Below are 25,484 nucleotides of genomic sequence, written 5' to 3'. Positions count from 1 at the left end.
GGCATGGGGGAGGGGAGCCCCAAATTTCATAGCCTCTTCTGTCTCCATCTTTGAAACATGCAATGAAAGAAAGTCAAACAGCCAGCCTGGACTCTGCTTACTTGGGTGAAGCATACCTTGGAGGCAGGCAGTAAGTCTTGCTGGCAAGTAAGCATGAGTGGGATTGGGCTCCGTGGCCCCAAAGCACTTTATTTTCAGCAGGTTGGGGTGGTGCTTTCCCCACCTGGTAGGTTTCCTGCCCTTTGCTGATGGACATGGACTGGCCGGCAAGAAGAACCCTCTCCCGTCCTCCCTCCCCCTTGCAGCTGGGCAAACCTGACTGTTGTGCTCACAGCCACTTTTGGAGCTGGAACCTTTCAGCAGCAGGGAATCCTTGGTAGATGGAATGGTGGGAGGAGGGATTGCTACTGGGCCAGCCAGGGTCGTGGTGGGGGTGCTGGGCATATCCCTCCTTCTCTCCATGGCATGTGAATGGCTGTTTTGGAGAGTAGACTCTATGGCAATACACCCTGTTGAGCTCCCTCCCCTGTCCAAACCCCACCCTTCCCAATCTCAACCCCCACAACTCCAGGAATTTCCCAGTGTGGACTTGGCAACCCTGTCAGGATGCCCCCCACACAACCTACTCTTTTCATCTACCTGGATGGGGCTGGTTATCTCAGTGGAAGGACAAAAGCCATGAAGCATCTGAAGACACTCTGGGCAGTATGGGTTTGCTGTTTGCATTGAAGTTTGGTTCAGCTGCATGGGTGGAATTTGTAGAGACTAATTTTGGGAAGATATTGAGGGAAGGGGAGATTGCCAGAGAGCTCTGAGGATGAGCAACCAAGTTCCTCTTTGTTGTCAGAGAGACAAGGCAGGGCTTAACATAGGCAGGAGGATAAGGTATAGAACACTAAAATGGAAGAGTGAACTCAGGCCCATAGCCAGAAAATTCTTTGGGGGATGGTGCTGGGGGAAATGGTAGGGTGTGATGACATAAACTTAAAACATAACAAAAATATTAATTTTCTTCTGGGGGACAGTTCCCTGTAGTATAGAGATCAGTTGTAATTCCAGGAGACCTCCAGGCTCCACGTAGGGGCTGCGAATTCTACAATCCTGGATGTTTGTCCATGGTTCCAGAATTGCTAAGACCATTGCTGAACAGCTGTAAAGAAAAAACACAAAAATTCAAAATTGTGGCTATTTCCAAAATACAAGAAATGGGCTGGGTCCAGACCGGCATTTTGAGCTGGTAGACGGATGGGACGTGGACGGACTAAAAAAGCACAACCAAACGCACACATCTATCTCCCATCCCACTCCTGTCCCCACCTGTCCAAGGGCCATCCCACTCACATTGTAAAAAGCTACCACTGCTACCTTTTTGCACGAGTGGGATGGCTTGGGGGTGGGAACGGGAGGCAGATGAGTGCATTTGGTCACGTTTTTTTGGTCTGCCCATGTCCCGTCCATCTACTGGCTCAAAATGCTGATCTGGACCCCGCTGTAGAGTACTATTTTAGTGCTCTCCTAGCCATACAAGCAGTTCTTTGCTAGTTATAGCCAGTGATATGAGTAGTACAGGATGAGCTCACTAGAAAATGTGCAGTGAAAGGGACAAAGATAAGAAATGTGTTTGCAAGTTAAAAGTTCTCACAAATATTTTTGTTTGTGGGTTACTTTGTGGGTTTACTTTGTGGGTTATGCTTGGAATAGCACAAACAGCCTGTTCTATGTGTTCTGAATAAAGCCCTTGTTTGGTGCACAATGACTACATAACTATAAGGTTCATGGTAATATGTTGGTGCAGCACTAACTTTGATTTTTTTCTAAGTTGTTTATATAACTGTTGTATAACAACAGCAGCTTAGGAAGAGCCCTGTGGTGCAGAGTGGTAAAGCTGCAGTACTGCAGTCCAAGCTCTCTGCTCATGACCTGAGTTCGATCCCAGAAGAAGCTGGGTTCAGGTAGCTGGCTCAAGGTTGACTCAGCCTTCCATTCTTCCAAAGTCGGTAAAATGAGTACCCAGCTTGCTGGGGGGAAGGTGTAGATAACTGGGAAAGGCAGTGGCAAACCATCCCGTAAAAAGTCTGCTGTGAAGATGTCATGATGCGACTTCACCCCAGAGTCAGAAATGACTGGTGCTTGTACAGGGGACTACCTTTACCTTTTTAATAACAGCAGCTTAGAGAATAAAAGTTGTTGTAGCTGCTTCCAATGAAATAGTGTTGTTAATCCTCAGTTGGAAGAGGGGATTCCCTGGTTTGGAGGTCCTCCCCCAGCTTCAGAATTATCAGAAAGTGGCAGGGGATGGGAATGTCTGCTGAATACTCCATTATACCCTAGGAGACTGGTCTGCATAGGGAATAATGGAGAATTGATCTGTGGATATCTGAGGCTCTGGACGAGCTGTTTTTTTGAGGCAGAGGCACCTCATTTTCAGCATAGCATCTGGTGCCTCTATTCACTGCCCCTTCCCAAGTTTCAAAAAGATTGGACCAGGGGTACCCAATAGAAGGTACTCCCAAAAAAGGAATGTGATGGCCAGAACCCCCTTCATAGTTCAATTGTTCTTGTCACAACCTTGTTTCTGGCTCCACCCCCAAAATCTCCTGGCTCCACCCCCAGAGTTCCCAGATATTTCCTGAGCTGGACCTGGCAATCCTACATTGAAACCTTATTTTGTGCTATTATTTATTAAGATTCTAAGGTAGGGGCCTAGGTGTCCTTTTCAGAATATTCTTTAGAAAAATCTCCTTTGTTGTGGTTCCTGTTCTAGTGAGGTATGAAATTTCTTTTCCCTGCCCCTTTTTAAAAATAGTTTTTTTCCCCCTGCACCACATGCAACCCTATAATGGATCCTGATTTAAGATAAAAGTTCACAGTCTTAAGAAGTCCACCACACTTGAGAACTGTAGTCTAGAAAACAAATTATTTGATACTCTCAGTGCTACAAATTATTTTGCTGTCAGAATATCCAATTGGCATACAGAATATCCAATTGGCATACAGAAAATCCAGTTGGCATACAGAAAATCCAATTAGCATACAGCAATAAACTCAATAATTGATAATTTGCTGCTGCTTGCAACCCCAGAATCTGCTACCAGAGGAGGTTCTGTCTAATTATGGTATTACTGGGCCTGCCCAAATGCAGCTGGTTTGTGAGACAAAAGGTGACATTTGGGGGTGCCATGGGGACCCAGAATTGAATAGACAGGTGGCATCAGGGTAGGCTTGCCAATCCCCAGGTCCCACTGGGGGTTCTACTGCTTTCCCAGGCTCCTTCCCGCTCCCAGTCAGCTGGCTGGTGGGTGGAAGCCCCGCCCCCACATCCACCATGTGCCTTTCCACCTCTGGAGGCTTCAGACTCCGCTTGAAAAGGCTTCCTCTTGGGATACTGTGTCTGTGTCTTTAAGGCTGAATGAGAGCGGGGGGGAGTAAGAAGAACAACATGGCTGTTCCCAGTGGCTGTGAAAGCAGCCCAGACCCTCCATTGGTTGCACAATCTTTTCAGAGGTCATTTGCATGGGAAAGGTAAACTTGGACCTTTGGTTGCTCTGTGTTACTTTGAAGAAGTTGGAAGTTCAGCAACTCGTGAGTAGTGATGTCAATCCCCAGATGGGAGCAGGCCTTCCCCCGCTTCAGAGTCATCAGAAATGGGGGGAGGGAATGTCTGCTGGGCACTTCATTATTCCCTATGGAGATCGATTCCTATAGGGTATAATGGAGAATTGATATGGGGGTATCTGGGACTCTTGAGGAGCTGTTTTTTGAGGTAGAGGCACCAATTTTTCAGCATAGCATCTGATGACTTTCCTCAAAATGCTCTCCAAGTTTCAAAAAGGTTGGACCAGGGGGTCCAGTTCTATGAGACCCAAAAGAAGGTGCCCCTATTCTCCATTATTTCTAATGTAGGGAAGGCATTTAAAAGGTGTGCAGTTCCTTTAAATGTTATGGCCAAAACTCCTTTGAAGTTCAATTGTGCTAATCACAATTTTGCTTATGGCTCCACCCCCAATGTCTCTTGACTCCACCCCCAAAGTCTCCTGGCTCCACCACCCAAAGTCTCTAGATATTTTTTGAATTGGACTTGGCAACACTACATCAGGGGTCATTTTGTAGGAAAAAATGTGCAGGAGCTCAGTAGCATATCTCATTTACATATGCCCCAGGATCTGTGTGCAGCAGGGAGAGAACTCCCCACCACATGCAGACCCTGGCTGGAGGTTCAGGAGCTGTGCTTCTATGAGCTCCTGCTGAATTCAAGCCCTGGGTGGCATAGAAATGTTTAAAACAAACAATAGTTTGTGCGTATACTAGCCTTTGTATATGTAGACATGAAACTTTATACCTGGCAACTCTCTACTTATCATGGATCCAAATAGACACTTTTTGGTTGTAAAAGGTCAGGAGAGCTAAAAAGGACCGTTCCAGTGTTTCTCCTTATGGAAGCTTTGAGAAATGCTTATTTTCTTTCAGACTTGATGGGAATGTCAAGAAGACATTAGGAAGTTAAGTGCACTCTAAAATCTTCTGTGTTCTTGCTTGAAAATGTTCTGCAATGGAATCCTTTGGGAAGGGGAAAAAGCAAGTCAAACACATTTGTGGACATGCTCACAGGCTTCCTTCTTTTGTCAGTGGATCAGGCACAACGGAATCATTACATGTGTTTCTGTTGTTTGCCACTCGGCAGGTCACGACACATCCTTCAAATATTTTTTTTTATTTCCTGATCGATGGAGATGCAGCCACAGTAGAGTGTAAAATGATATTCATGTATCTTTTGCCAAGAAAGAGGGGGAGATGAGAGGAAGGAGCTTTTGCGATAAGAGAGAAATCATAACAAGATTGCTTTTGATAAAAGATTGATGAAGAGGCATTCAGAGCTTGCAGGAGAAAACGTTTGTGAAAACAATTGATGTCAGAAGCTTTGATAAGACATGCAAAAAATTTTCATTTTAATATTTATTGCTTGTTGGGAAATTGATAGGCAGCTACTGTGTGATGAGGTCATGAAAGGGGAGATTGATTCCAGAAAATTCATTATTTCTGCCCATTGTTTTCTCTGTGTTGATATTAGATGGGCCTCCCACCCCCCAACTTTTTATAATGTAATTTTCTGCCAACTCATAAAATACTTAGTCAGTGACCTAATGCATAAAGAGGCATGCGAATGGCTTTCTGGCCAGAATAGGCCTTACAAGATATTGAGTTCAACCCTGGGTTGTGCTAAACATGGAAACTAAGCCATGGGTTCAGCTTCTGAATATACAACAGGCCTGTTACTATTTTGTAGTGCTTGTCTAATGTATTTAGTGGGGGGCTTTCCCCCTCTTCGTATCTCAGAAATCTTTGTTCACAACTGTCTCCAGAGTGTATCTGCCTCTGGAGATGGAAGGCAATGAAAGAAACAAATACTGTGATGAACTGGCTAACAATGTTTAATAAAATCATTTAAAAACCTTTTTAAATATCTTTCTATACTTCACTAGAAATGTCAATTCACATAACAATATTATCACAGAGGTCCATTCTCACATTCCAATATTACAAGAAAGGTCCTATGAGCACCCGGATATAGGCTCATTTCGTCAATGGACTTCCTCAGGAGTATTTCTTCCAGGGTTACCAGCCTCTTGTATCAGCCCAGTGTTAATGCTCTTCTGCAACATCTTCTGTCTCAAGTTTTCTCATCCACTCAATGACAGTTAAGTGCATATATTTATATAAGGAGCTTAAGCCAGTCCAAACTTAATTTAATCAGATGCACAAGCCTTCTGGAGTTTGCTGGTCACTAGCTCTCTGTAATATTTTTATTAGAAACAAGCTGGGTTTTTTTATGGCCAATTGCTCTTATACTCTTTATAATTATTATTTATTTATGTATTCTTAATTTAGAGCAAACCATTCTTTTGACAGCAAATTAGCTCAAAGCCAATTAAGTGTATAATTTTAAGCAGGCCAGTCCTGTGTCTCTTCTATAACTGAATGCAAAAACCTTTTAGAGTCTACTAGCAAATGTTCTATATTTGGAGATGGAGCAACACAACTGGTTTATCAGTTGGTCATCATACGAAAGCATGATGGTAACCATGATTTCAAACCCTTTTCAGACAGAGTTTTTTTAATTCTAATTTGCTGGCTGATCTCGCACTTCGGTTTGTCAGTTTAGATGCCCTAGAGCGCACCGTGGTTAAGCTTCCTTAACCTTTGTTTGGCAAGACGCCTGACTTGAGCTTATGAATCACTATTTGTAAACAGCATTGGAGGAAAGCTCAATAACATCAGTCCCCTGTCATAGATTTTTTATAAAACAACTTTGGCTAGTGTCAAGGCAATCTGTCCTGTTTTCTTTTATACATGTGGTAGAGTTTAAGTACCTAAATCAATTATATAAACTACTTAAGTACACATTATTTAATATTCTTGTAGAATTATTGAGTAGCTGGGAATGGCATTTTATATTTCCAACACACTATAAAAACAACATACCTGCTTTGAATAGGAATATGAAGGGGAAAATGTGGTCCAAAAGGAAGATGTGTATAAAGGGAAACGTTCTAAAATGTAATATAGTTTATTTGTTTTATTTTTCTATCCCACTTTAATAAGGGCAAAGTTGTAACGGGATTTTAAAAAGAAATATAAAATATCCTATTAAAATCTTGCAGCCAAACCACATAAAAAGGGCTTTATAATGTGTCTAAAATATTGAGATGGATCTCTAGAGCAAACGTTCTCATGGTTGCATGATAATGTGCGCTAATGCCTCTTAGGGTTTGCCAGCTCTGGGTTGGGAAATATCAGGAGATTTTGAGGGTGGAGCCTGAGGAGGGTGGGATTTGAGAGGGGAGGGACTTTGATGGGGGTATAATGTTATAGAGTCCACCATCTAAAGCAGCCATTTCATCTCTGTCACCTGGAGATCAGTTGTAATAACAGGAGATCTCTAGCCACCACCTGGAGCTTGCCAAGACTAATGCCTTTTCATGTCCCTTAATTTTGCAAACCCACAAACGAGACAGCCGTGCAGAAGCAAACAAACGAACAAAGCACGAAGCTCACGACCTGTACTCTGCGGTCTAAATATATTTCAGATATCTCAAACCCATTTTAAACAAAAACAAATCAATAGTAACACCAGTTACATATAAAGATACTTACTTGAGAAAAGTCCACAATACAAATTGCTCTCCACCTGTCGAACCTGTGTCTTCTTGTTGGTTAAAGGGCCCAACCTTTGCTTTCCCTCACACAGTCGCTGAATGGTGAGTAGATACCTTATGGCTATTTTTGCAGAATGTCTTCCAATAGTAGTTATGAATGGATCCAATGCCAGATATAAAAAGCACAACGGTGGACTGGTAAAACAAAACCGTTTCCCGGATGATTGCTTCCTCAGGCGCTGATCACATGCATTGCAATTTACTTGCATGGGAACAAATATAAAAGATGCACAGGTAAACCCATGTACAAATCCTAGACAAAATCATTGAAACAGTGATGAAAGTTGCTTACCTAGTGATACAATCACAGAGACTAATCAAGTCAGAGCAGCTAGGCTGGTGCTTCCGGAAGCCCAAAACGAAGCTCCCAGAGCGCTCACATTCTAATACAGAATTATCACATTCAGTGATACAGAAAGATAAAGTCTGGAATTAAAATGTCTTCTTTACTCAGGTTTTTAAAAACATTATATTTTTAAAAGTCTCAGCAGCTGATGGAGTAGTGTTTATTAGGATGTCTTACAGTTAGAACGATACACTCCTATCTGGGATGGTCATCCTCTCCCACTGAGTGAGCAGCTTTGGGAGGGACGCACATGGAGCTGTGAGGGAGATAGGGGACACCCGCCTAGCCAGCCAGATCATCCTAATCAACACTGGTTATCAATGGGATGACAGATGTCGCAGCCAGATAGCCCTCACAGTTAGATATAACATTGATTATTGAGGAGGAATTTATAGTTTTTGCTGAGCACTAGATTAAATATTAGATTGGAGAGTTAAGTAAATAGCCTAAGAGAGAAGCAGAACTATCCCTGGGTAAGGATGATTTACTTATGCTCATCTAATGAATTTCTACTGATTCCAGTGTGAATTAAATACACAAAACTAGCTGTTCTCATCTGTGGCTTCTGCTTATTGGCATTTAGTTATGATCCATACTTCTTGCCCTTGTGTGAAAATGCCTTACAGAATATTTCCTTCCTGGATCTGTGATTGTGATGGACAGGAGACTATCCTACCCCTGAAAGAAAATATAGCCACTCAGCTGCTTCATCCTTGAACCTATGGAGTGCTGCTCCAAAATCCTAGCACATTTCAAAAGGGGGATGGAATGCTGACAGGAAGCACAGTGAGAGTTAGTTCAGGTCTGCCTCAGCAAGAGAGCTGTTTGAAAGGTAGCTCTGCCTGGTAGTGTGGTAGAGTGATTTAACTCTCCATCTGGTAGATGACAGAATTATCTGGTTGTGAGGACAATCTGTAGTGATGAGCAGACTTCATACCATTTAGTCTGAGTCTTATGAAAGGCCAGACTCGTGCGGGTGGAATCCTGTGGATGTGAAAGGATCCAACCTAGTAGCTAGCCAGTGAAAGCCTGATTGTAGCTACAAGCATTAAAGATAATTCAAACTACTCTCTGAAGGCATAAGTAGCTTAAATTTATGCTCCTCTGCCAGGCTTTTCCTTTGACTGTATGGAGACCTGTGCTGCTATTCTGTTATCTGAAAATAACATGTAAATAAATAAGTCTTTGTTATTTATAACTCCTGCCTCAGTGATCTGTGTTCTTTTGCTCACCTTAAAACTTACTTCATGGCATCGAACAAAGACTTTACACTTACTACCCTAACACCATCTTGTAACTAAAGGGAAAGTTTACAGTTCAAACCAAAAATCATAAGAGGCTATGTGGGTCCCCTGAGTTGGTAGAAAGGGCTAGTCACAGTAGTGTGAGAGGTGAATTTTACTTTTGTGTTGGTGTGAGAATTCCCCCAGGAAAGCATCTTTAATTCTGATTGCCTTGTGGAACAAAGCAGAAATACTGCAAGGAATTGGCTTCAGCAAAAGAGAAACTGCTTACTCTCCTACTGTTTTGATTTAGCTGTCTGATTCCCTATACAATTTATATTCATTTCATTAGAACTGGTCTTGAACCCTCAGTTCCTGGGGAAGGTAGTGGAGAAGGCTGTGGTGATGCAGCTCCAGGCATTCTTGGAGGATGCTGACATCCTGAATCCTTTCCAGTCCCTTTCACCCTGCCCTTGGGAAGGAGACAGTGTTAGTCACCTTGGTGGATGATCTCCAGAGGTATCTGGATCAAGGCTGTTCAGCACTGCTGATACTTCTTGATCTGTCAGCGTGATGTGTTGGCCCATCACCTCGCCAACACAGGGATACAGGGGCTTGCTTTACAATGGCTGCTCTCCTTAGAATTGACCTGTATGGAAGCACATATTTTACAATGTACAAGGATAATCTGAAATGCTTCTTAGTCTACCAGAGTAAGCACCTAAAAGCCTGCAGTGGGTTTTGGCCCTTTTCTGGTTTCCTGACTGAGCAATCTGGAAAGTTTTCTTTCTCTTTTATATGGAAGTGAGAAGTTTGGAAATGCAAACCTTAAGAGACCTCATCTTTGTCTGTGATTGACTGTCCCAACTATTGCTGTTCATGTCATGAAGAAACCCACTGGGATACACATGGCAATTTTCTCTTTGTTTGTAGATGAACCTTTTGTGAACATTGACAATTCTGCCTTCAGGCTAAGGGTTCACTAGATGGCCTGTTGTCACTTTCCCCTCTTTATTTCTATATTTCTTCTACATGATACCCTATTAATTCTACTAGGGGGCAACAGTTCTACCAGTTAAAGTAAATCTTGAATACCCTCTTAATAAAAGTTAGCTCATGCCCCTTCTTAATAAAGGAAGCTACGGTCCTCTGTTTGTGATACCTGAGCAAGGCTGTTAGCAATTGGACATTTTGGAGGTCATTATTTTATGGTGTCACCATAGGTCAGATGTGACTTGAGAGCAAGTAACACATACACACATGTTCTCTTTGCCACCAGGACTGTCTTGTCCTGGATCTGGGACTGCAACACTTCCTGCACTTAATCTTCTTCCTTGATATATAAACTATAGGCTTTAACCTCATTTAAAAACCTTGTTTTGAGGAGCACCTTTTAATATATAACTCTGATCCTAAATGCTTTGATGAGTGTCTGACATTCAATTTTCTGATATTTCTATGATTGCTGAAAAAGGTGTATAAAACAGGGATATTTAGATAGGGTTGCCAATCCCCAGGTGGGGGCAGGGGATCCCCCAGTTTGGAGGCCCTCCCCCTGCTTCAGGGTCATCAGAAAGTGGGGGGAGGGGAGGAAAATGTCTGCTGGGAACTGTATTATTCCCTATGGAGACTTATTCCCATAGGAAATAATGGAGAATTGATCCACGGGTATTGGGGGCTCTAGGGAGGCTGTTTGTTGAGATAGAGGCACCAAATTTTCAGTATAGTATCCAGTGCCCCTCCCCAAAATACCCTCCAAGTTTCAAAACGATTGGGCTAAGGGTCCAATTCTATGAACCCCAAAAGAAGGTGCCCTTATGTATTATTTTCTATGGAAGGATGGCATTTAAAAAGGAGTTCAGTTATGCTTGTCACACCCTTGCTTCTGGCTCCACCCCCAATGTCTCCTGGCTCCACCCCCAAAATCCCCAGATATTTCTTGAATTGGACTTGGCAACCTTATATTTAGAGTATGACCCTTGACTCCCATCAGTCGGGCTTTCGCCCGGGTCATGGGACGGAGACAGTGCTGGTTGCCCTAGTGGATGATCTCCAGCGGCATCTGGACCGAGGCGGCTCGGCAGTACTGATGTTGTTGGACCTATCGGCAGCGTTCGATATGGTCGACCATTGGGTGCTGACTTGCCGTCTTGCCGACGTGGGGATTCAGGGGTTGGCTCTACAATGGCTTACCTCTTTCTTCAAGGGTCGGGGACAAAGTGTGGTGATTGGGGGTGAACTGTCCCGGAGGTACCCGCTGGATTGCGGGGTCCCTCAGGGAGCAGTTCTCTCCCCGATGTTGTTTAACATCTACATGCGCCCTCTTGCCCAGATTGCCCTGAGATATGGGCTGGGTTGCCACCAGTATGCTGATGACACCCAGCTCTATCTACTTATGGACGGCTGGCCTGCCTGTGTCCCAGAAAACTTGGAACTGGCATTGCAGGCCGTATCTAGATGGCTCAGGCTGAGCGGGCTGAAGCTAAATCCGTCGAAGACAGAGGTCCTTTGCCTGGGTCGCCGTGGTCCGGGGAGGGAGATTCCCTTACCGGCCCTCGATGGTGTGCCTCTGTCAGCGGCGCACAGGGTTAGGAGCCTGGGGGGTGCTATTGGAGCCTACTTTAACTATGGAGGCCCAGATAGCAGCCACTGCCAAGTCCGCATTTTTTCATCTTAGGCGGGCAAGGCAGTTGGCTCCTTTCCTGGAGGACGACGACCTGGCAACAGTGATCCATGCAACGGTCACCTCGAGGTTGGACTACTGCAATGCCCTCTACATGGGGCTGCCCCTGTGCCAAACCCGGAAGCTGCAGCTAGTGCAGAATGCCGCGGCCTGGCTGTTGTTAGGGCTCCCTAGACAGGAGCACATTCATCCGGGGCTTCGGGGACTGCACTGGCTGCCGATAACATACCGAGTTCGGTACAAGGTGCTGGTTATGACCTTTAAAGCCCATTATGGCCTGGGACCTGCCTACCTTAGGGACCGTCTCTCCCCACATGTTCCCCAGAGAGTGCTGAGATCGGGGTCTCAAAACCTTCTTACAATCCCTGGGCCAAAGGAGGCCCGTCTGAAAGTGACCAGAGACAGGGCGTTCTCGATTGCAGCTCCCTGTTGGTGGAATCAGCTCCCGGAGGAGGTGAGGGCCCTGCGGAACCTTGAACAGTTCCGCAGGGCCTGCAAAACAGCCCTCTTCCGGTTGGCATATAATTAATTGTTATCGGAATGCCTGAACATTCAAATCTCGAACATCAGATTATTCAATACTGGAATATTGAAGAATTGATCTAAGGAAGGTAGCATAGTACATACTGAAGCGTGCTTTTATGTATTTTATATGTATTTTATTGCATAATTATAATTATTAATGTATTATTAATGTATTTTAAATTGACTTTGTTAGCTTTTTGTGTTGTAAGCCGCCCTAAGCCCACCTCGGTGGGGTAGGGCGGGATATAAATCGAATAAAATAAAATAAAATAAAATAAATAGAGGATGACTCAATTGTGAAAATTATAGCTATCTCAGCTGCTTCTTTCCAAAGTATCTTCTGCCTCATGAAGAACTTTTCTTTAGCAGAACTAAAGGAGTAGTAGAGGGATCTCAGTTCCCTAGATTGACTTCCCACACCCCAAACTCTTTCTTATTTATTTATTTATTTATTTATTTATTTATTTATTTATTTATTTATTTAATGAGCTGCCCTTTCAGATAGTGGGCTCAGGGCGGCTTCCAACATAATAAAACAATCAAAACATTTTAAAACAATTAAAACAGTTAAACAGTTAAAACAATTTAAAATTAAAGCAATTAAGCCACCACTCACATTAGGCGGCATGGATGGTGTGGACATATCAGTGCAATCAGTGCAGGGGGGCCAGTTTAGATTGGAAGGACGTACATCCGCCTCAGCCATAGGCCTTGCCAAACAGCTCCGTTTTGCAGGCCCTCCGGAATGATAACAAATCTGGGAGAACCCAAACCTCTGTAGGGAGCTGATTCCACCAGGTTGGGGCCAGGGCCGAAAAATCTTAATAGATCAACCCATACTTTCCTAACAGTCAGCAAAGTCCACTAAACCAAAGTTACCTCTATGAGACAAAACAACTGTCTCCGTGACTCCGTTTTCTGAATTGCCGCTATAGTTGTCCTTAGGATCTGGTTGTTTGTCATCTTCTGTAGCGAGTGATTTTTTTGTAATAATTCACAGAGACCAATTTCGCACTCACCCTATGCCACTCTGACGTTTCTCTTTTCAGTGCGGCATCCTTCCGATTTCCCACTATCTGCCCTGGGGCTTCAGCTTCTGTCACCGTTTTTGCGAGGCAAAGAGAAACTGCTAAAAACCAGTTTCTCTTTGCCATGCAAAAACGGCGACACAAACTGAAGCCCCAGGGCAGATAGTGGAAAATCGGAAGAATGCTGCGGTGAAAAGAGGAACTTCAGAGTGGCATAAGCAATACAAAGTTTTGTTGAGTCATACAGGCATGCTTTACATCCACTCCACTATAGGGTAAAGAATTGGTTGTATAATTCATGCAAGATGCAGGATGGTAGAGAACTTGGTCCATAGTCACTGACTGGTTTTATGGCAGGCTTTTTATGCCTTAACTGCTGTAGTTAATAAGTTTAGAAGATTTGTGTTATATCAAGGGTATACAGGAATGAAATAAAAGTGATAGTGGTGTTCAATCAAAATCACAAAAGAAACTAGCTTGATGAAGACAGCATACATCATAGCAATGCAACTGTGTTCATTTTTAATTTAATCCTATGAAACTGTCATTGATCGGTAGTCTTCTGCATAAATATTGAAATGAGTTAGAGGCTTATAGGCTGTTCCGTAGAATACACCACACAAGTGCTTTGAGGGAATAACAAGTTGGCTAACTCTGTTGATAGGGTTCATGAGAATTTAGTGCTTGTTTTACAGTTGTTCTGCTCTTTTTAGTATCAGCTTGATAAGATGTTAATGTCATTGTCAAAACACTAATAGTGGCTATCATTCTTTAAACCTTGTAGAATAATGGGGTGGATGGCTGGTCTTAGCAGGAGTAACCATAAATTAAGCAAGCTCAGTCTAAAAACTGCAAATGCCCAGAAATGCACTCAATGTAAAAGTCTTACTTAAAGATTTAATAGTTTTATGTTGAAAATCCTAGTTTGTGCTGGTGAGGGTATCCCTGAAGAAGAGGTCAGGCATTGATAACATGATAAATATTTTTACTGAGAATAAAAGCTACAGAGAACATTTTTAAGGCTTTATTGTTTATATTTTTAAATACGCTTTAGCAATATAAATACAACATATAGAACTATTGTGCTGGATATAAAGAGAATCAAAAGAATGATATGGTGAAGAGACTCCTGGAATTGAAATAAGGTCTGGATTTGGGTTTCTGAACTACTCGCTTATTTTTATAATTAAGAACCTTGTAGTCTTGCTGTGAGACTAAAATAGGGAAAAACCCAGGAAAGTAATGCAAGCTGAGGTTGCCAAGTCTGTGTTGGAAAATACCTAGAGACTTTGGGGGTGGATCTGGGAAAGGACAGGGTTTGAGAAAAGGCCTCAGCATGGTACAATGCTATAGAACCCACCCTTTAAAGAATCCATTTTCTCCAGGGGACTGATCTCTGCCAGCTGGAGATCAGTTGTAAAAGCAGGAGATCTCCAGGCCCCACCTGAAGACTGGCAGCCGTGATGTAAGCTGTTTGGAAGAATGACTGAAGCAAACTGCTCCGGTTGTGGAGACTTGCACGAGTGCCATAACTCCCTATTCTGGAGTGCCACGTGTAGGAACTGTGGCAAGATGGGCTAAGGGAAACCGTAGACACCTAGCGACCCAGCAGGAAGCAGCAGAGCTGCACACCGCTTCCTTGAACTGCCTCCAGTTACTGAATTTGTTCCAAGACACCCCAAACAAAATCAAGGTCATGGTATTGATTGATGGGGCCCCATGCTTAATGGAAATAGACTCTGGGTCCTCCATATCTATCATTTTGGAGGAAACCCTTAAGAACCTTTGCCCCAAAGGAGGGCCTCAGCTACGGCCCACCAAGTTCATCCTGAGAGACGTCCAAAAGAACCCAGTGCACATAAAGGGGTGGGGCCGTTTACAAGTGCATTTCAAGCACTTTGATGGCTTGTTGGACTTTTTGGTAGTGGGGGGCAAACTCATGAGTTTACTTGGACTGACCTGGTTTGAGCCCCTCAGGATAGAAATAGACTCAGCCTCCCAGTTTCACAAATATATGTGAAGAGTTCCCCGAGGTTTTTGATGGAGCTCTTGGCTACTACATGGGTCCCCCGGTGTCCCTTCAATTCAATCTGGTTGTACAGCCCATAAGGCTGAAGGCTAGGCACATTCCGTTCACGCTCAAGCCCAAAATAGAGGCTGAACTAGACTGCCTCATAGCCCAGGGGGTACTAGAGCTGGTCCCACACGCTCTCTGCGAGACCTTGATAGTGACGCTAATCAAGCCCAACGGGCACATTTGCATCTGTGTGGACTACAAGTGCACAATCAATAAGGCACTACAGGACCGTGCATACCCGGTCCTGGTGGTCAGCCATGTATTGGCTTTCCTGGCTGGCACTAAAATCTTTTGAAAGCTGGACTTAGCACAGGCATACCAGCAACTCCCTGTAGATGACAAAACGGATGAGAAACAAATGATAATCAACCACTGGGGGGGGGGGGGCTTTAGAGTGAAGTGGTTGCAATTTGGGGTGAGCGTGGCCCCAGGGATTTTCCAGAATCTCATGGACTCTATTCTTAAAGGAATCCTGGGAGTCCAGCCATTTTTCAACCATATTCTGACTGCCACCCCCACCACAAAGGAGTTCACCTGCCACCTCCGCTCTGTGTTACGTTTCAAGGCAGCGAGCTTAAAGGTAAAGAAAGAAAAGTGTTTCCTGGGCATTTTGTGAGTGGAGTTTCTGGGATTTGCAGTCAACGCTGTCAGCATCCACCTGACTCGCGAGATGATTCGTGCCATAGTGCAGGCCACCACACTCACTTCCAAGACAGAATTACAGGCATTTTTAGGACTATTTAACTTTTTTCATTCCTTCCTGCCCCACAAGGCCACCCTCGCAAAGTTGCTCCACCATCTCTCTTTTGATTTCAAGAGGAGTAATTTGCATCACTTCTTTTGAAGGTGAAACTTGGTTCCACTGTGGAATGAGGAGGGAAGATAATTCTCACTTCTCTCCTGCCTGAACTCTGCTGTTGCCGTTCTGTCTCTTATGCTGGTGGAAACATACTGGGATATTACAGTTATGCCACTAATGCCAGTGTATTTTCAAGATGAACTGTCATAGGGGACTTCACATCCTTTGGCTCTTTGGCCATTGCAATGTAACAGCAGGATTCCACTGTTAGCCTTGACTATCTGGAATAGCAAAAACTTCTTTCTGGAAAAGTGGGATACTACCTGGTTTTGAGGAATTTATTTGTATACAACATCCTCTTTGTTACTGAGAGCCTTACATGCTTTTGTAAAGGCTTGTTTTCTTTCATTGGCTATGAATTTTCCGTCTGAGGAACTCTAACAACAAGCTGTATAACAATAAAGGCATTTTAGTTCAAAAAATAATGAATTATTTCCACTCCTGGGTGCTGCATATTTTAAAAACCTCCTTTTTTATTGTTTTCTAACCAACATTTAAAATAAATGGAAATACAAAACAGGGAGAGATTGTGCGATGAAAAATCACATGCAAATATGCTGACACATTTCTTAGAATTTTATTGCATAGTTTTTGTTAATAATACTCAGTTAAGCTCCAATTCTTTGGCTTTACTATATATTTTACTTTGGGAATCTGGCAGTCTTAACAATAAATTGGCCATTGTCATGTTGGTCCCTGGATATATGTTGAATTGCATAGTGTGCAAATGCTGTAATATATTGCAGTTTCTTTTATGACAAAAATGTAAAGTAGTAATTTGTTGAAAGAGCATTTAAACTAGCTAGGGATGTTCTACAAAGTATTGTAAAAGTAGACTGAATTCAGTGTATGCTAGGATTCTAATTTTGAAGGTTCTCTCTATAATGTGTTTGATTAGGCCCAAGTCTTCCATTGAAACACTATAAAGCAACGCAGGAAACCCATAAAGAGCTATTGACTTAATTTGAACCTTTGCACAGGATCAGGGATTTTATACTAATAGATTTTGATATCAGATAAGGTATTCGGTTTGCTTCATTATTTCAGTTATTGAACAACTGTTCTTTCCCTCAAGGTATTCTCAAGCAATAAAGTCCAATTGCTATATAGTAACTGAATGTATAAATAGTTCTATTATGTGTAATCACCTGCTTTAAGCTGAATAATATACTATTTATTCTTTCCAAATAATATACTATTTATCCTTTCCTAATAATACCATCTATCCTTTCTTAAATTGAGGGTGGGGGGTGGATTAACACACACACACAAAATGCTTTTTCATATCTTATCTCTCTTGTTTTTAATAATTAGGCTGAGATAGAAAAGAGGAGTAAACGCTTGCTTCTCAAAATTGATTTTCTTTCTGTGTACCATAGTTTTTAAGATACTATGAAATCTCTGGCCTTCACTCACTTTTAGTTTTTCTGTATCCTGGCCCTGGAAAAATGGATTTCTCAGTAAAATGAATGGTTTAGATACAAAGGTTATTTTCCATGAGCAGGAACCGGGGGGGGGGGGGGGGGGGAGGGAGGGGCAGTTTTGGCTGCTGCCCCCCGCTTTGCTTTGCACATGGTCCTTGAGGGTTCCCTTTCCTCTTGAAACAGTATTTTGGGGAGCTCTCCAGTGGTAGGGAGGAGAAAAAAAATTTGTTTCAGTTAGGGTTGCCAAGTCTATGTTGGAAAATACCCGGAGACTTTGAGGACAGATCCAGAAGAAGGTGGGGTTTGGGGAGGGGAGGGGCCTCAGCATGATACAATGCCATAGAGTGTACCCTTCAAAGCAGCCATTTTCTCCAGGGGACTGATCTCTGCCTACTGGAGATAAGATGTAAAAGTGGGAGATCTCCAGGCCCCATCTGGAGGCTGGCAGCCCTAGTTTCAGTGCTGAAAGTTTCTTCCTTTGGCAAAAAAATGGCCTTAGTATCCAATCCAATGTTGTCTGCATAAATTCCATTTCATATGTTGAGATTTAGTCTATTGTTAGCTTATAAAATTCTCATTTGTTATGTACGAGTCATCAAGTATGCTCATTTCTTCTCATTTTTCTGTATGCAGTACTGAGAAGAAAAGCCAGGCCAGATGCTGTACAGTTTTCATGTGGTTTTTTTCACATTTACATTTGTGTTCATTTGTTCTTATTCTCCTTTCATGTGGGTTATTTGCTATTGGCTATATACAATAATCAAGAAAAATCTCTGCTACTTTTTATTGTTTTAACATTGCTGCATAATGCTCTGTGAAAGTTATGGAGTGCAGAATGAATGAATAAAGGGTTGTTGATCAATCAGTGCTAGCCCAATTGATTGAGTTAGTCACACTGTATTCTAGTAGATGAACTGTATGACAGTTTGAAAGGCTAGCAACTTCATATGCTGCCAGATTCTTCCTATCACTGTCCAAGTTCTGACCCTGACCTGCCCTGGCTCCAACCCAACTTTCTACCTTCCTTCATGATTCTTTTACCAACCATATCTGGGGTTCCCAGTCCCCAGGGGGAGGTGTGGATTCCATGATTCTTGGGGCTTCTTCATACCGCCAGCCAGATGGCCAGTGAAGGAAACCCTTCCCACAAACAACAACATCCCTGTGTGATGTCCCCAGTGTGATGATGTCATGTGGAAGTGATGTCATCATGTCAGGGACGTTGCATGGTGACACTCTGGTTTGAGGGCAAAACTCTGTGATTTGAAGGTAATTTTACCATAGAATTTCACCCTTGAACCAGTGTCACCGTGCAATGCCCCCAACGTTATGATATCACTTCTGCATGACATCCATGTTTTGGGGACATCACACAAGGACATTAGTGTTTGGGGCAGAGCCCCACCCCACTGCTGGAATACTTCCTCCCATCCCTCATTGATGAGTGCAGGGACCTGGCCTAACCATATCTCACAAGACTCCACTCATACCCCATATCTCACAAGACTCCACTCATACTGTTCCTATCTGCCTTCGTCTTCAACTGCAGCCATAGTTTACCTGAAGGTCCATAGTTTTGAAATGGAAAGATTGAAATTCTAAATCTATTACTATGACATTGGTTATTCCTTCTATGCAAAGATTGAAATTCTAAATCTATTACTATGACATTGGTTATTCCTTCTATGCAATTTTAGAAAGAATTCCTAGAATGCAGCATGGAGTATTCTTCCAGAAGAGCTCCCCCCCCCCCAAAAAAGCAAGGAAGCTCTCCAGAACAGCATCATATGGGACATGAGAGGCAGTTACCAGAAACGAAATTGGCCACTGTTCCCCAAATATACACTGAAGTACTTTGTCTATGAAGTCCCCTGAATTCTAGCCAGCATATGATAGGCCTTGATTTTATAAATAGTTTTGATAGTGTTTGTGATTGACCATAGTTTTTTGGGGTATAGCATTTTGGAATCAAATTCACAGTTTTCCTGTCTATTGGTTCTCCAGCTGTACCTCTGAAACACTTTTTGGACCTAGAAGTTAATTCTATCAATCATGGGGGGTGAGGAGAAGGCAAAATTAAATGTTACAGGAAGCATTGGGAAATCCACCAAATTAACTCTGTTAAATTCTCACCTCCCTTTCCATAACATCTGTTACAAGTTATCTCATGTCCTGACTCAATTATATTTTTTGCAAGTGTGTTGTAAAAATCCTCATCTTTGAAATAAGAATGACAGAAGAGAGAGGGTGCTGTCATTGCATAATTTGACTTAAGAACATAAGAGAAGCCATGTTGGATCAGGCCAATGGCGCATCCAGTCCAAAACTCTGTGTCACACAGTGGCCAAAAAACCCCCAAGTGCCATCAAGAGGTCCACCAGTGGGGCTAGAAGCCCTTCCACTGCCCCCCCTCAAGCACAAGAATACAGAGCATCACTACCCCAGACAGAGTTCCAACAATAAGCTGTGGCCAATAGCCATTGATGGACCTCTACTCCATATGCTTATCCATTTCTTCTTGAAGCTGTCTATGTTTGTAGCCACCACCACCTCCTGTGGCAATGAATTCCATGTGTTAATCACCCTTTGGGTGAAGAAGTGCTTCATTTTATCAGTTCTAACCTGACTGCTCAGCAATTTCATTGAATGCCCACGAGTTCTTGTATTGTGAGAAAGGGAGAAAAGTACTTCTTTCTCTACCTTCTCTATCCCATGCATAATCTTGTAAATCCCTATCATGTTACCCTGCAGTCAACGTTTCTCCACTTTTGGTTGCAAATCTGAGATTTCTCTCATGGTGATCCCTGAAACATGCCTTTTGATTATGTACAAAATATTCAGTGCTATGTAAAGCAAAGTCAAATCTTTCTAATGCTAAAGAAGTCAAAGATTTAGATAGGTGTAGCGTTGCCAACTGAAGGTTGGGAAATTCCTGGAGATCTGGGGGCAAAGCCTGGGGAAGGTGGTGGTTGAAGAGGAGAGGGAGCTCAGTAGGGATGTGTTGTCACAGAGTCCACCCTACAAAGTTGTTACTTTATCTGGGCAACTCATCTCTGTAATATGGAGATCAGTTGTAATTCTGGGAGAACTCCAGCCTCCACATCAAGTGTAACTCTGATTAGGACGCCACTGTTTGCTGCATTTAATCTATTTTAGTCAATTATTTTGCCATACTGCTAGAAAAAGTGTTTTCTGGAAGGTTTTTCCTGGGCAAATGTGCAGTCTTAACAACTCTGAGGAAACTACACCTGGTTAACCTTGGTAAATCCACCAAAGAAACCTGTCCTAGGTGGTAAATAAATGTGGCCTAATATTGTGAAATAAATCCTATCAGCATTCAGTTCATTGTTTCAATTATTGTTGTGAAATATTTTACCACAGAAAATGTGCTTATTTTCTATTCTTACATAAATCTGGCCATCTTGATTTATAATGTATAAGTAATCTTACCCCATTTCACAAACCATGATTCACTGTTGACTCTGCTGGTAATATTTTCTTGGTAATTTTCAGAAATATTCAAGCATTGTGTTCCTAAAGCGATGGTAATAATTTTAGCTACTTATACTTATTACTCTTAATTAAATCCAATTTAAGATGGGGAATGTTTTATTAGATACAAAAGCTTTCCTTTTATTCCCAAATTTATTGTTTATACTGGTTTTATTCTTGCTTTTTAGAGTTGTGATTTGGCCCAGCAGAGCATTGTTCATATTGTTCAGAATCCAAGGGAAATGGATCAAAAAAGGAGTGAGACTGAAAATGAAAATGTTTGTGGGATTCCAAGGAGCCTTGGAAGAGAAGATGAAAGCCTCACTTGTGTGAATCTGAATACCAATCTTCTGCCTTCTAATTCAGCTGGTCTTGCTGTGGTTTTGGATACTATGAACAACAGCACCTCCCGTCTATCTGGCAATACAGGTAACTCACTTATGCATGCCCAAATATAGTTGGGTTATTTTCTCTTTTAGGATGATGATTTTAGGATGCAGCTAAAGTCTAAGCTGTTTCTGGCTTTTTGGTGAAACACATGTAAAATAATCAGAGACTTTGTGCAGTCCTTCAGGTTCCAGTATCAGAATATTTTACGTTCAGTCCATGAATGCTCTCACAATCCTTAGGGCTGCCTGCCACCACTTTGGAAGGTGGACTCTATGACATTATACCACACTGAAGTCCGTCCCTTCTCCAAACCCTGGCTCCACCCCCAGATCTCCCCCAGAACTGGCAATCCTAATGATTATTGGTATTGTATATGTCTTATTCACAGCTGTGTAGGGGTAGGTAAGAAGATGACAATGGCAGTTAACAGCAGAATAGAAACACACGGGTTCTAAAACACTATATCAAAATTATGTAGATAAAAGTTAGACTAGCTTGCCTGTTGCCCACTTGAAACTTTTAAAAAAGTTTAAAAGCTTTTTTCAAAACTTAAAGGGCAAGTATTTAAGATAGTGATAAAGAGCTCTCAGGAAGGCTACACAGCAGCCAGTTCCATCTTACTAAAACAACATTAAGGGAATAACTAAAACAACATTAGGGGAATAGGTAAAAAAAGCAATCAGTCATACCAGTAGAAGACTTTGCCTTTATGTAATGCTGTCTGTCATAGACTGACCATTACCCCAGTGCCATGCCCTCAATCATTTGAAACAAGCGTATTCCACACATAATTCTGTGTGCCAGGATTTGACCCACATGTTTTCCCCTCTCACCCTGTAGCTTCTGGCATTGTCTGATGTTCTTTTCCCTGCAAATCAGAATGCACAGTTTCCAAGTGGGGAAATCAAGCATTTGCACTTAACCTTTTGGGAGTGCCTATACTGGTCAAATCACGTCACCAGTTTTCCCCTCTCATTGTTCCACCCTTCGGCATGACAAATCCACCTACCAACACCAGTAGCCTGTAGTAGATATCTGACTTAGCTTCAATATAGGCATCCAATCAATCCCCAGTAAATAAAAGCTGGGGGAAGACGAAATCATCTGCAGAGGGATCAAAGCTGTCTTTCAAAAGTCCACCCACCTTGCAGATGCTATGATCAGCTTGTGCAGTGCACCAACTGGTTCTGGCAGGGAGGTTTTTTCCCTTAGAAACCAAAGTGACCCAAAGTGGCTTCAGGGGTGTGCTGAAAGAGCTGAAGGGGTGTGTACAGTGGCAACAGCAGCCACCAGTGTATGCTTGTGTGTGTGCACATGTGTATGTGTGAATGAACATGCACAAGGGGAAAGAGGTGTCTCTCCTTCCATCCCCCCCCTCTTTTTAATCTCTTAATTCATTCCCTGAGTTGCCTGTTGATTGCCTTCTCGGCTGGATAGAGTGAGGGCAAGCGAACTGAAATTAAACTGCCGCCAGCAAATCTGCATCATTGTAATTCCAGTGTATATGTTGTATATGGGGTGACCTAGCCACCATTATGATTTAATGCCATGCTGTGTTCTGGATTCTTTTTCTGTCCCTTTGCTTTCTTCCAGTACTCTGCCACTCTTCCTGGGAGATCTGTGTGCCTACACTTAAAAAAAACCCATTCCCTTGGAGTGGGGGTGAGGTTACGATGTGCTCTGCATGTCCTTCAGACACCATTCCTCATCCATTCATGATTTCTATCTGTCCGCTATGAATTTGGCATTCCTGTTTCCAGTTAAAAGGCTCTTTTTATTGGAAGCCTGTTCATTTCTTTCCCATCGCCATTTTTTGGTTGAGCTAACTCTTGGTCATGCAGCCAATTACTGCACTAACTTCAAAAATGTGACGGTGACATTCTAGGGATTCTTTAAAGTGACATGATTGGGTGGTTTAACAAGATTGATGTCACTGAGCATTACATTGCAATGTGACCATGTGTGCATTTTAAAAAAATGTTGAGGGAACTAAGAAGAATGATGGGTTGGGGCACATATCAGAAGTAGTAGATGTGGAACACCAGAAACAAGGTGAGTGATTTCAAGCCACACACATAAAACAGTTATACAGAACTGGTGTGGTTGGCCTGAAATGCGTGGTAGAACTTAAGGTCGCAGAACCAGAGGCAAAACCTAATGCAGAAACAGTCTCTGTGACTTTTAGACAGTAAGAATTTATTATAAACATAAAGCAGAACAGCTTCTCTTCTGAGTTCCCTTCCCATGTGGTCTTTCTGTTTCCTTCTGTTCTGTTTGTACTATTGGCTCCTCCCCTCTCCCTTGGGCCTTGAATCACATTTCACTATATTTCCAATCCTTTGCATTTTTCTTATATTGGTAATAAGTCTAATTGCTAGTGTTATGAGCATTTTCATTATCATCATTCTTGGGGTCAATATAGATACCTATATTAAACAATGTGTGTATGTGTGTGTATACACACACACACACACTACATTGTCTATCTAGGGGTGCCAAAACTGATTTTGGAAATGACTGGACACTGAAGAAGGTACCCAGGGATGGTGGAGTTTAGGTTAGAGCTCAGCAGCAATTTGATGCCAAAGAGACCACCTCTGAGGCTGCCATATTCTCCAAGGGAACTGATTGCTTCAGTCCAGATGTCATTCCAAGAGAACCCCAGGCCCACATGAAGGTTGACCACCCTATTTCTGTCACACACAGGGACTAAATATATTTAGAATATCGAATTTGCCTGTTCTTTTGAGAATCTCATTAAATGCTAATGGTTGTTGCAAAGCAAAGGTGTGATTATTTGCTGTGGCATATGATGCCATCTTTTAATCACTCATCTCGGATTGTCCTACAAACCTGAAGGCATAGGGTTATGATCTTGCTACCAAGGGTGGGATGTTAGCTTGTGCTCTTTGTGAGTACAAGAAGTCTTTATTTTGATATTTTGGACTTCTTTCCATTTGCACCTGCTTTATATAAAAAAGCCATTTTTTCATAAGAGCGATGTATAATATATTTTACAAAACCCCCCTAAATTCCGTATCTATACACTTTTTTAAAAGGCCTTTCTTAATTTGGTTTGGAAACCATGGTTAAACTATCAAAAGCTATTGTCCAGTTCTGAGGTGAAGTATTGGGATCTTGTTATAAGTTGAAAAGACCTACAATATATTAATTGAAGGATGAATTTCCTGTTGAGAGGAAGTCTTATGATACAGCCTATCTTGGACTCTTTGAAGAGAGCTCTCAGACTGCAAATGGGAGGGAGACCTGTGTCCTTTACACCAAATGATTTACATCAAATGATTTGATACTGATTTGGCTATAGATTGTGATTTGCTTTGGGCCCCGGTTTTGGAATTCTTTGGGGAAATTTCTTTTTTGCTTAATAGAATGAATTATAGGCTATTTCTCAATTCTTAATACCTAGTATATTATGTACTGTTTTTTGTAAATTGTTTGTTATATGCACCCAATGATCTAAATTGGATCCTTGTATGTTAGATTTATATTTTTATTATTTATTTTCCCTATGCTCCCTTTGTATTGGATTAGCTTTAATAACATAATTTTTTTTAAAAAAATGATTTGCCCTTTAGAAAGCTAATATATCAGAGAGAAAAGCTCTAGACTGGTGTTTTTCAGATATATTCATTTTCAACAATCAACAATCAAATATGGATTTCCCCACCCTTATTATTAAACAGTTGAGGGCAGAAGTCATACCATGTGATAGTTTTCGAGTTCAGTCCTTGGACATCTTCACATTTCTCCACCTAATTATAGTCTTGTTAATCAACTGTCAGAGTGAATATTAGAAACCAATTTCTGCGTTACCTAGTTAAGAGAAATGGGTTTGCTAGAGGTAAGTACTTCTGTCTCTTTCTTTGTTCAAGGAAAATCCCTCTCTTTCTGTGGGAAGAGCAGGATTTCCTTCCCTCTAAATGACACATAAACACTGTTCTGCACTAAAAATGGTGAATTCTGCAGCCATAGCAAATACATTTACAACACAACAGTGATCAAACAGCTGAAGTAACTTATAGAAGATTTTACATGACATGCAGAAAGTGTAAAAATCATAAGAATCCCAAACTTTGACAACTGACTTGATCAACCTCATGCTGCCAACTAATGATGAATGAGTGCAGTTTAGGAACAAATTAGTGCCTCGCTTAATGATCCGCATATCACATTCTGAATGAATAATGAGGCAACAAGGGTGC

The 25,484-nt window shown here is 42.1% G+C and overlaps 1 protein-coding gene across 2 annotated transcripts in view; it reads left to right on the top strand.

Annotated features, from left to right (window-relative positions):
- The window catches only part of PRKN (parkin RBR E3 ubiquitin protein ligase), a 1,449,443-nt gene that overhangs the window by 462,934 nt on the left and 961,025 nt on the right, over positions 1 to 25,484 (top strand). For both annotated transcript variants that reach the window (XM_060241955.1, XM_060241946.1), the window contains exon 3: positions 21,060 to 21,300. In XM_060241955.1, the coding sequence (XP_060097938.1) occupies positions 21,060 to 21,300 (241 nt within the window). The remainder of the gene's footprint in view (positions 1 to 21,059; positions 21,301 to 25,484) is intronic.

The sequence above is a fragment of the Heteronotia binoei genome, chromosome 1, assembly GCF_032191835.1.
Source record: "Heteronotia binoei isolate CCM8104 ecotype False Entrance Well chromosome 1, APGP_CSIRO_Hbin_v1, whole genome shotgun sequence".
Taxonomy (NCBI): Eukaryota; Metazoa; Chordata; class Lepidosauria; order Squamata; family Gekkonidae; genus Heteronotia; species Heteronotia binoei.
This window is presented reverse-complemented; position numbering and strand designations above follow the sequence as displayed.